Source organism: the organism of the source record quoted next, unplaced genomic scaffold, assembly GCF_019419815.1.
Source record: "Pyrus x bretschneideri cultivar Hongxiangsu unplaced genomic scaffold, Pyrus_bretschneideri_v1 Contig29, whole genome shotgun sequence".
In the NCBI taxonomy this organism is placed as follows: Eukaryota; Viridiplantae; Streptophyta; class Magnoliopsida; order Rosales; family Rosaceae; genus Pyrus; species Pyrus x bretschneideri.
Window position 1 is genome coordinate 4,287,854 of NW_025999601.1, and position 12,579 is coordinate 4,300,432.

Here is a 12,579-nt window from a genome sequence, read left to right on the forward strand (position 1 = left end):
GGGTTACAAATGAGTATTCACAAGGAAACGCAATAAGAACAACGAGATTGCAAGATATAAAGCACGACTCATTGCACAAGGTTTTTCACAAAGACCTAGAATTGATTATGAGGAGACATACTCTCCTGTAATGGACGCAATTACGTTCCGTTATTTAATAAGTTTAGTGGTTTCAGAAAAAACTTGACATGCGACTTACAAATGTCATCACCGCGTATCTATATGGAGAATTAGATGCTGACATATATATGAAAGTCAAAAGGAATTAAGTTGCCTGAAACAACTAACAAACCACGAGGTATGCTCTCAATCAAATTAAGGCGATCATTGTATGGGCTGGAACAATCTAGACGAATGTGGTATAATCGTCTTAGTGAGTCTTTGATTAAAAAAGGATATATCAACAATGTCATTTGCCCTTGTGTGTTCATTAAGAAATCCAACTCTAGATTTGCTATAGTGGCAGTATATGTCGATGATATGAACCTAGTTGGAACCCTTGAAGAGCTCAATAAAATTGCTGAATATCTGAAAAGCGAATTTGAAATGAAAAACCTTGGAAATTTTTTTTTTATCTCGGCTTGCAGATCGAGCATTGTGTTAGTGGAATTTTGGTCCACTAATCAACTTACATTGAAAAAATCCTGAAACGACTTGGTATGGACAAGGCTTATCCACTCAGCACGCCAATGGTCGTTCGTTATTTGGACATTAAGAAAGATCCATTCCGTCCAAAAGAAGATGATGAACTGGTCATTGGTCCACAAGTACCATATTTGAGTGCAATAGGTGCTTTATTGTATTTAGCACAATGTATTAGACCGGATATGGCTTTTTCAGTCAACTTGTTAGCAAGGTATAGCTCTGCTCCAACAATTCGTCATTGGAAGGGAGTTAAAGATGTATTGCGATACCTTCGTGGGATAACAAACATAGGTCACTTCTACTCAAAGAAATCCACAAATGACCCGATCCTTGTTAGATATGCAGATGCTGGTTTTCTCTCTGATTCGCATAAAGCCTGCTTACAAACTAGATATGTGTTCAAGAATGGAGATACAACAATCTCATGACGCTCAACAAAGCAAACATTAGTTGCTATATCTTCAAATCATTCAGAAATACTTGCTTTACATGAAGTAAGTCGTGAATATTCTTGGTTAAGATCAATGATCCATCATATTCGGAATTCATATGGTCTACCTTCAAAGACAGACACTCCAACTGTCATTTATGAAGATAATGCAGCCTGTGCTGCCCAAATGAAGGAAGGATTCATCAAGGGCGATAAGACTAAACACATATCTCTAAAGTTTTTCAGTGCACATGAGCTTTAGAAGGCTAAAGTTATTGAAGTTAGACAAATCCGTTCCAATGAAAATCTGGCAGATTTGTTCACCAAATCTCTACCAAAGTGCACGTTTCAGAAGATAATGCAAAGTATTGGATTACGTCGATTTACCTAACAACTAAATTTGGAGAATGCGGAATCAAGGGGGGAGATATATCAGGGGGATCATCCATGATACATGCGTGTTGTACTCTTTTTCCTTTGATTAGGATTTTTCCCATTAAGTTTTTCCTATCAAGGTTTTAACGAGGCAACATAAGCATATTTAACACTATATCAACAATCCAAGTAAAGTTGCACTCTTTTTCCTTCGCTATGGTTTTTTCTCACTGGGTTTTTCTAAGCAAGGTTTTAACGAGGCAATTGATGTTGATATATGGGCATCCAAGGGGTAGTGTTGAAAACATTGACATTGTTATGAATGCCCACACATAGATTTTTCAATGCCCACAAATGTGATGTAGACATTGGAAACGAAAGGATCGTATTTTCAAAGTCATGTGATGTAATAATGCGAGTTGCTCTATAAATAGAGCACAATCAAAACACAGAGAAAGAAGGGAAGGATAAATAACATCAGTATCTATTTCTCTCACTTTTATTAGTCATTCTCTTGTGTTATAGTTATAATGTGATATTTTATATCTGCTTTGCTCTTGTTACTAGTAAATGTTATCTATTTAACTTTCAACTATTTATAACACTTAATTGATTATATTGGTACTGATTTGACCAAAATAATAATAATAATAATAATTGTATTGATACTGATTGTGACTGAATCCCTCTGTTTAATCTTATTTTCGAGATTAATCCAATAAAAAATTTTGTACCTAAATCCAAAGTACCAAAAAAAAAAAAAAAAAAAAATCCTGAATCGGGTAGTTATACCAATATACAACTAAAAAAGGGGCATATCCACCTTCTCCTCCCTTTCTTCCTTCGAGATCTACCATGGCCCAACCTCGCTAGCCACCTCTGCCTGGCGCTTCCTCATCCGATTTCTGCATAAAAAATGCGTTCAAGGGATAAAATCGCCTACTTTTACGACGGTAAACTCTTTCTCCTCCCCCAACCCTAAACCCTTCCACAAATCTCTCTCTCTCTCTCTCTTAATCCCAATGGGATTGTTGGATTATATATTTTCTTCCAACATTTAGCTATTTTAATCATACGATTGTGAAAAATTTGGGAAATTTTAGTTTGATAAAAACAATGGGTATTTGCAGGGGATGTGGGTAGCGTCTACTTTGGGCCGAACCACCCTATGAAACCGCACCGGCTATGTATGACGCATCATCTCGTCCTCTCATATGATCTCCACAAAAAGATGGAAATTTATGTTAGTATCCAATGGTTGCTTGGTAAATCTTTCAATTTTTTGTGTCATTGGGTGTGCGTGTTTCGGCGTAAAGTATTGATCTTTTTGTTGATTGTTGTGTTCCTCAGCGGCCACATAAGGCATATCCGGTGGAGCTTGCGCAATTCCATTCAGCTGACTATGTCGAGTTTCTACACCGGATTACGCCCGACACCCAGCACTTATTCTCGAATGAAATGGCAAGATGTATGTCTGTTTGGGGCATTGCTGTGTATATATTGTTATTTGTGGCTTAATGTGTGCATTGATTGTTCTTCGTTGTGTGCTTGAACATAGAACAGTAAGTTAAGGTATGCCTCCATAGGTGTAAATTATAATAGAAATTTCGGTAACGAGATAGTGGTGTTCACTGCACTTACAGAATACTAAAAGAAAGAAATCAGGACCAACTATTTTAGCTAAGGTAGGGAATTTCAGAACTTCTGATAGAAGAAGTGGGTGGAGTCAAGATTAATAGGCTGCCCTTTGACCATAGTTCTTTATTTTTCAGGCATTCTCAGTTTTACTTTTTAATAAGTAATTGAACTACAATTTTAAGTTCTGCTTTGTTTCTTAGTGGCTACTTTTTTCTGTGATTTAACGTTTGTAACTCATTCAAATGGAACCAAAATAAAGAAAAAGGGTTTGATATGATGTTGATTGATGATCCATGTTAATTAGTTTAATTTCAAGATATTTTTTTTTCAGAAAGAAAGTGTCATTAACTGCCACAATAAGGTTCTTGGAGTCAGTAACATAAAATGGTTGTCAGAGTTTTCTTAAATTTATTATTGAGGATGAAAGAAAAACCTATGATAAGTTCTACAATATAAATCTTCACTTATTCTTCTCTTTGAGTACTAGTCTTTAGCTTTCTGCATGACTAGTTCAAATCTCTAACTTGGTTTACTGATTCGTTTTTATTTCCTTTATGCCAGATAATCTTGGAGAAGATTGCCCTGTATTTGATAACTTATTTGAATTTTGTCAAATTTATGCCGGCGGAACAATAGGTAATTCTAGTTATATGATGTTGAAAATGTGGGTTGCAACTATTCTACCATATCCACTGATTGAGCTTTTTTGTGCAGATGCTGCACGTAGATTGAACAATAAACTTTGTGACATTGCTATTAATTGGGCTGGTGGACTACACCATGCCAAAAAGTGTGAGGCATCTGGATTTTGTTACATCAATGACTTGGTCTTGGGCATATTGGAGCTTCTAAAACATCATGCCCGAGTTTTATATATTGACATAGATGTGCATCATGGTGATGGTGTAGAAGAAGCTTTTTATTTTACTGATAGGTATATAGCTGTTTCTTATAAGGAATTTGGTTAAGGAATAGGATTATTGAATTATATGTATTGATATAAAAGAAGCTTACCTTACTGTTAGAAAAGTAGCTCGGTGCAAGGTGTAGATGAAAAATATTTGGTTGTGCTTGATATAAGCAAAATGATAATGCTTTTTGTATATAATTTTTATCTTGCTAAATGTTGCATCTATACATTGAAACTACAGCAAAATGGGTGTTGATTATACAAGTTAGAATTGTTGCTTGAGAAGATAACTTTGCATTCATGTATGTAAAACATAAAAGTTTTAATATACCATTTTATGTAGTTAGAAATTTGGTTAAGTAATGATTTCTTAAATTGTTGTGTAGCTTAACACGTTCTCTGATCAGAAAATCTGTGATTCTAGAAATTTAGACATGACTGATATTAATTAACTAATGCGTATAAGAATCAATATTACTCGCCATGATATACAGTTTCTTCTTCTTCAGTTTCTGATATACTCTGTCATTTACTCTAGGAATTGTAGTCGATATAGCTATATGTCTTCTGCTTGTTACCATTCCTATGAGTCCAGAAAAATTTAGAAGTTGATTTGACTAGAAATTTCCCTCCAATAGAGAAATTTTTTTACGAGTGATTGTTCAGTTACCAGAACTTTTTAGGGTTTAGGTTTTGTGGTTTTGTTGAATTGTAATTGAATCAGGTGAAAATTTTATTTACAGGGTGATGACTGTTAGCTTTCACAAGTTTGGGGATTTGTTTTTCCCGGGAACAGGTGATGTGAAGGTAACCTCTAAAACCATTTTGTTTGTTTTTTCTTAGTATTTATCATTGTGAAATTGTTAATCAATAAGAATGCATGAGTTAACTTGTCGTGGTATTCCTTTCTTAGACAACTCAGGGAAGTACTTTCATGCTCAGCTGCAAGAAATTTAATGTTATACATACACACACACAGAGAAATAAACATTTGTGCAAAACACACAAGGAAATAAACATTTGTGCACACACACACACACAACCATTGGCATGTAAATATGCGAGATGCATAATAAGAACTAGCTGACGTGCTTGCTTCTTTGGACAATGTTTTTGTTTGGTCTTGCCTTCATGTATTTGACAATCTGACATGAATTTTTTATGTTATAAAACCTGACGTCGTTATATTGCTGAAAATGTTGTACGTTTCTTTGCTAGTCTTCAATGAGTTGAAATTTGTAATGGTGTTTAGTAATCATTCGTTTTGCAGGGAGTAGGAGAAAGAGAAGGCAAGTTTTATGCCATCAATGTCCCACTAAAGGATGGAATAGATGATGCTAGCTTCAATAGACTTTTCAAGACTGTAGGTTCTGTTAAAAGCCAGATTCTTGCCTTTAGTTTGGGTTTCATGGTGTTAAGTGTAAAACCTGACTTGCAATTTTAAATTTTGTAGATTATTTCCAAGGTTGTTGAGACATATCTACCCGGCGCGATAGTTCTCCAGTGTGGAGCCGATTCTCTTGCTGGAGACCGTTTGGGCTGCTTCAATCTCTCTATTGATGGTGCATTTCTTATTGTAATTAAAGAACTTTTTCCTCCTCTTCTATAGAGTATTGTCGTTAAAGCGTTTCATTCTTGTTTTTTGTGATTAATTATTAAATGATCTCAAGCTAGCTGGAACTTTTGGTGGTTACTTATATGTTATGATAGAGTTTAATCTGTGGTGACATTTGCTTTTTACAGGTCATGCTGAATGTGTTAGGTTTGTGAAGAAATTCAATATACCCTTACTGGTATGATCTTTATCTGATTGAACCTTGGCTGCCTTTCATCAATGTCGTATATCTTGTGTACATATAATGTTTTCTGTCTGTAGGTTACAGGAGGTGGGGGATACACGAAAGAGAATGTTGCTCGGTGTTGGACCGTGGAAACTGGGGTTCTTCTTGATTCAGAACTTCCCAATGGTACTTTTGTCAAATGAACTCTATTGCTAGCAGTTTCATTTTAAACTTTGTGTAGAGGAAACAGGAACATTGTTAAAATGAGGAATGAGGTGAGAAGGAAAAAAAAAGTCCAGACTAGGTAAATTAATCATGCAGATAAGATCTTGGTTTGATAAAGGAAATTCTGAAGATCGTATCGCTCATTGTCTTTTGTATTGACTTTAAAAGATATACTAATCACAACTAGTTTACATCCTTTAAGTTTGTAAAATTTCCAATGTTTCCGTTGATGTATTCATGAGAATTGTTGAGAAGGTTTTTTCTAAATTCATTGGCTTCCAAGAAGGTTTTTCAGAATGTGAGACGACAATTTTATGGTGATTATGTTGATTTTGATAAGGATTTGTGCCAGAATAAATCAATACATTTTATGATTCAGTGATAGTTTTTGTTGTGTCCATGTTTTATACTTCAGTTCTCTTATTTAAGATCATGTGTGATAATTTTAGTTGTGTTGGGTTGATATGCAGCTTTATACTTGTCTTTTCTAACTGTCATGGCATTGGAGGGTTGAATGACCTATGCCCTGCTGATTCCTGTGAGCATATCTTCTCGCTAACCAGCAGTGGCCTGCATGCATGACTGTTTGCAAGTAATTTCCTATAATTAATAGTTTTATTTTTGGAGGTGTTTATTAATATTAATGTGTTGTATTAGTTTGGGTAATTAACATTGGGCATATGGTTGGAAGCTTATGATTTCTGCATGCATTTCTATCTGCTGGCTAGCAACGACCTGCATGCACTTTCCCATTTTTCTCTTCCTTTTTTCTATTGTCTTATTGGTTGCGGTCTCATGGGCTTCTAATTTTTTTTTTCCCGGCTGCTGAATTGGTGTCCCTTGCCATCATCTGATTTTTAATTGTCGTGTGGAGATGCTTACATGGGTGTTAATGTTGCTTCTGCAAGCTCACTTATCGGATCATTTGAACAATATTAAATCTTCTTAGTTCAGATAAATAGTCATATATCACTCCAGTGATAATTTGAATGGCCCTTTTTCTATGCATGTGGGAATCCATTTCGGCATGGTCGTACCTTGAATATGATTATCTTATTTGCCCCTCTACCTTCCTTTTCTTTCTTGCAGAGATCCCGGATAACGAGTATATCAAGTATTTTTCTCCAGACTGCTCGTTGAGGATTCCGAATGGGCATATAGTATGTCATCAGTTAAAGTTTATGTAATTTTGCCTTGTTCAAAAAGTTGAAATTTTTTTCTTTGAACCAATTTGATTGCCACATCTCGTGGTGTTAGTGTGTAAAAAAATGGATTCGTTTAACTGGTGGATATTGAAATACTTCAAATCCATCATTACTAGTTAATTTTCAGTGATTCTTCTGAAAAGCCTAAATCTTTTTCTTTCCTTTGGATGTGCAGGAGAACCTAAATAGTAAATCATATCTTAGCACGATTAAAATACAAGTCTTGGAAAATCTCCGTTGCATTCAACATGCTCCTAGTGTACAGATGCAAGAGGTAAGTGATCGAGTAGTTAATAAGAATTCACTAATTTACGTCGCATCCATCGTTCTCCTGCTTTACTGCCTACAAATTATTAATCATGAAATCCTTGAAAGAATTATGCTCTGATGTAATGCGGTTCACTTGTTTCAAGCACTTAGAACAAATAAATTGAAAATGCTCTGTAAATCATATAGGATTGTCTAGGTTTGCATGAGAGATCCAAGAATTAGGCAGGTCTGTTAGGTTTGTTGATTTAGACATTCCACCAACCTAAGTGATCGTGTTCTATTTGTCATTGTTTTTAGATGGTGTGCAGTGTCTTCGAGTCCTATGATAGTATTAGGTTGCTTGTTACCATTTATTGCGACTCGTGCGCATTTTCCGTTTCGACAGAATATTTGAAAAGGCTAGTAACTGATAAGACTTTTGGTAATGGTTTTTATATAGTTAGGTCAGTCGATGTGATCATTATAGGACTGACTCAGACACCCATCCAATTATTGTATATGTTGACTTGAAAATATGTGTTGTCTATTGCAGGTTCCACCAGACTTCTATATTCCCGACTTTGATGAAGATGAGCAGAACCCTGATGAACGTCTAGATCGTGAGTAAAAATTCCTTGAATCAATATGCATTATTCTGCTTAGGACTCGAAATATGTTGATTTCCATCTAGCTAATGACACTTCTTAATTTTATTAATTATCCTCCCAGAGAACACCCAAGACAAGCACATTCAGCGTGACGACGAGTATTATGAAGGGGACAATGATAACGATCACAACATGGATGATATGTAAAACTAGGGCGAATACCGTGTAGTTTTTTTGGTATATGGATTTCGTTTTCAGCAAGGGAATGCTTAACTACCGGAAATTACGTTAAATTCATCAAGAACATAAAGAATTTGCAGATGTGCCTGTTCGTATTGGTCTTGGAATCCTTGTTAATGCTGTAAATTGCATATATAGCAAATGATTTAAATCCAATTACAGTTTAGTCCCTGTTTTATTGTTAGGGTAACTGTTGCTCTATTTTTTATGGGTAGTTTTATCGATACCCTTGGTCGATCCTCTAACTTCACAAACGGAAACTGACCAATTTGAATCCAACGAGGCAAGTTTCATTCATCAAATTTAAATGAAATGAGGTAGAGGGGCAGCTGCGATTGAACTCTCCCTTATGAAACTTTCGTTATTGGGTTAGCCGTACACTTTATATGTTTCTAGAGATTCACATGGCATCATCAAATGATACAAGTCTTGGATAAGACTCAACAACGCACTGGAACGCCCTTGTTGACGATCATATAATCCCAACAGCATCTAGGGTTTCATTGAACAACTAGGATCTAAGCAAGGCATCAGATTTAAGTCCTGATTAGCTAGGAGCTTTATCTTGCAACTTTTTGTGTATGCAAATAAATAAAATTGAACAAAAATTGGGACACGAATCTGGAGTAATTTGCATACTTCTGTCCTCATGATCTTGAACATTTTGAATCGCTGTGTACAATATCGTGTCAATGAACTGAATTGAATAGTTTAAGTAATGGAATTTACAAATAAAGAACCTAATTTCAACAGTTTATCAAATCAAGCGACTTCTATGATCCAGCTGCTGTCTCGAAACCCGGCGGGGGCGGAATTCTGGGAACAACGACAGAGCTTTTGTTATAACCTGCATGGCACAAAGAAGATCTTGCCATCTTCCCCTTCGTGCAACGAGCTAGTTTTGACGGTTGTGGTTGTGCAACAAACGAATGAAGTAATAGCTCTTCAGCAGTTAACCTTCTTGAAGGCTGCACGGCAAGGCAACTCTTAAGAAAATCCCTGGCTGTACCTGTGATTTCAGCCGGGATTTTGGGAGTAGATACATGATCAAACCATGTCGTCCTATCATCGAAATCACTGTAATCACAACCAGAGTCCAAATCCGAGAGGGATTTGCCTGTCAGCATCTCTAGCACGATACAACCAAGAGACCAAATATCCGAGGGCTTGTCCTGCTTGTTATCCTCCAATGCTTCTGGCGACAGATACAGACGAGTGCCTCTCCATTCACCGTAGTTGTCCTTGCTCCTCTTAGCAAAACCAAAATCAGCAATCTTGGCCACAAAACTAGTAGGATTACCCCTACTAGTACTAGCACGATTGCGCATGAGCAGAATGTTCTCGGGCTTTAAATTGCAGTGAACATAATCGCACTTGTGAATGTGCTTAAGCCCTTCAAGAATGCACCTTGTGTACCTTCTAACTTGGGATTTAGGCAATCTGCGACCGTTGGATTGCTCTATGAGATCGTCAAGGGTTCCTCCCGAGGCATATTCTAACAACAAGTTGTAGACCTCATCACCCTCGTCAGTGCTCGTGGTCTCTTCGCCAAAGCAATCGACAACAAAAGGGCAGCCCTTAATCTCACTGAGAACCTCCGCCTCGTGCTTGATAAACGCAGAATCCGACATCTCTGCCGATTTCACCGCCATTACTGACGGCAAATTGGTCAGCATACTACTACGCTGACCCCTTGTTTTTTTCTTCCGAGTAGCAAGAAAAACAGAAGCACAGCGTCCTTCTCCGATCAACTCTCCTCTCAACCAGTGCATTCCATGATGCTGATTCCACATACTTTCTCCTTGTAATTCGTCTTCTGCCTTTCGTTTCATCATTCTTCTTTGCTCGAACGATCTTGGCCGTTTGCTTTCTTGACAAGAAATTAAACAAGAGTAGCTAGGGTTTTAAGTTAGGAGGGAGCAGAAAGATGAGTGCGGAATGAGTAAAGTCGGTCAGGTTTAAGCGATGTTTAGCAGGAGTTTAATGAGTAGGGTTTCGAAGTTTGGTGACTTTGATTTATATACAACTAAGGAAGGTGTAAGGACTTTTCCGTTTGAAAAGGAATGGAAGAAGTAAGGACTCCAATTGCAGAACGTAATCTTGATACGGAGACTTGGATCCCAAGCTACTAACGATTTTAATTGGACCGCTGAGAATTAGTGAAAATTTAGCAGATAAACATTTGTTTCCTAACAAGGAGAGGAGTTAGTGTCCCTTATTTAACAAGAACAAAAGTTTCATTACGAAACCTTTCCTCGAAAGGAGAAAAAGAAGCTTTGGGAAACCTTTCCTAACAAGTTACCCTCATCATAAAATAAAATTAAAATACAACACTTTTACCATCTCACGCTGTGTCTTCACATCGAAGTTTCCAAAAATCTAACTGCAGCTGAACCATAATGATTTAGAATCTATTAGATTTGACATATCGACTGTTAGGGTTTGGAGGGAAAATACGATATTCATTAGAATTGAGTAGAATACGTACATATGAGGATAGGATGTATATATGGGCATCGATAAAAACTTTGCCGAGGATTTCAACCCGGTCAAAGAGAAAAAGAGTGTTCCACATAGTTAACTATCCTCAATGACAATGAAAAGAAAACATTACAATTGATTGTCTTCTACAAAAGCATTGCAAATTAAATCAGGTGGGTCTCCCTTCTGTCACGTCTCAACTAAGCATCCTAGTCCCACGTGAGCCAAACGATGGGTAACGTTATAAGAACTATATTAAAGGAGTATTTCTGTGTGTGTGTTCTGCAAACGCAATTAACATTTTCAGATTTTGATTATGCTTATGTTATATTGTGATGAAAGGAAAACAAGAAATTAGAAGCACAAACTAGGGTTTTGAAAATACTAAAAATGTAGAAAAAAGAGGAAATTTTAAGGCTGAGCTGCTGCCTAGAGCCGCGTCACTGCGGCGATCCGCAGCGCGTTGCGCCTGGCTTGACCTGAAGCTAAGCGGCGCAGCCTTGAGTTGCACCAAAACAACACCGATTGGAGGCTGGGTTCCGCAGCCCCAATTCGGCTTGTTGCCCCACAATTCGCTGGGCTTCTGTCTGCCAGGCATGAAGCATGCTGCCACTGAGCTTTCTTCCCTCTAGGCCCGCTCCACCCTAATGGGTTTTCTAATGATGCAGCCTCCATCAGTCGGCCCTGTTCTGGCCTACCACTAACCCAAGCCTGCAACTTGATGTTGCATGGCCTGTTTCGGGTACAAAGCTAATTGCCAGATGCTATTGGGCTGCTCTTCCTCTCAGCCTAAGCCAATTTCTTAGGCCTGTTTTGCTTCTAGCTGCACCCAACCTTGTTTAGGTGGCCACGGCTAAGCCCAAAATTGGGCTCTATTTTCTTAATTTCTGGGCCCAAAGGCATCCAAAACTAATATGACCTGAATGTCAACATTCCTTTCCTTCGACGACCGATCCCTGTATGATCCTGTCTACTGAATAATTTAGTGACTATCAATCCATTAGTTTAGTGACCAGCAACCCAGTTCTGTAAACTAACGATTCATCTACAATTAAACTTGTAGTTTTGAATTTAGTGCATTTGAAACCCAAAGTTTTCAAATGAAGCATACACCATATTAAAATAATACATGTCTATAGAACCGGAGTGTTCTACTTTATATATGTGGATCTTTACTTTTCCATAGGACTAATCACGTTCTTGTTTCCTCCATTGTAAGGACTTGTTGAACATGAATAAACTCAACTTTACTGCTATGGCAGAAACTACCTGAAATAGGTTCCATATGTGAAAACTCCACCTCACCATCAAAAGTCTCAGAGCCACCATTGAAGAGCTATGGACGAACCGGTTGACCAACCTAACAAAGCAATCGCCATGATCTTTATCCAAAGACAAATGCATGATGCACTGCAAAACGAATACCTCGCTAAAGAGGATCCACACAATATCTAACTCACTCTGGCAGAGTGCTTCGATCACTAAAAGGATATCTTTTTCCCTGAAGAAAGAAACAACTAGGACCACTTATGCTTCGAAGACTTTAAGTCTATAAATGAATACAACTCTAAAGTTTGTAAAATCCAATCACTTTTCAAATTCTGAAATGAAGACTTGACTAGAGAACACCTATTTTCAATTTCTCATGCCAGAAATATTGTCGTGCAACAATAATATCAGGCACAAAAGTTTTTAGAGTTTCGGATTTGATATCTGTTTTACTTCTTACTAAAAAGCAAAACCAGCTTTTGATGAAGAATCATCAAACTCGACCTACTACTCGAATGCTACA

The 12,579-nt window shown here is 37.2% G+C and overlaps 2 protein-coding genes across 2 annotated transcripts; one reads left to right on the top strand and one right to left on the bottom strand.

Annotated features, from left to right (window-relative positions):
• The first annotated feature begins 2,241 nt into the window (after positions 1 to 2,241).
• On the top strand, positions 2,242 to 8,490 carry LOC125479519 (histone deacetylase 9). Its single transcript, XM_048588967.1, has 14 exons — positions 2,242 to 2,403; positions 2,581 to 2,693; positions 2,801 to 2,918; positions 3,650 to 3,724; positions 3,803 to 4,022; positions 4,742 to 4,805; positions 5,269 to 5,361; positions 5,452 to 5,560; positions 5,742 to 5,791; positions 5,875 to 5,965; positions 7,094 to 7,164; positions 7,385 to 7,483; positions 8,012 to 8,078; positions 8,188 to 8,490. Exons 1-14 carry the CDS (start codon positions 2,367 to 2,369, stop codon positions 8,271 to 8,273), a joined length of 1,293 nt encoding a protein of 430 aa, XP_048444924.1. The 5' UTR covers positions 2,242 to 2,366; the 3' UTR covers positions 8,274 to 8,490.
• A 505-nt stretch (positions 8,491 to 8,995) lies between these two features.
• On the bottom strand, positions 8,996 to 10,199 carry LOC125479433 (mitogen-activated protein kinase kinase kinase 20-like). Its single transcript, XM_048588705.1, has one exon. It carries the CDS (start codon positions 10,139 to 10,141, stop codon positions 9,080 to 9,082), a length of 1,062 nt encoding a protein of 353 aa, XP_048444662.1. The 5' UTR covers positions 10,142 to 10,199; the 3' UTR covers positions 8,996 to 9,079.
• Positions 10,200 to 12,579: the final 2,380 nt, after the last annotated feature.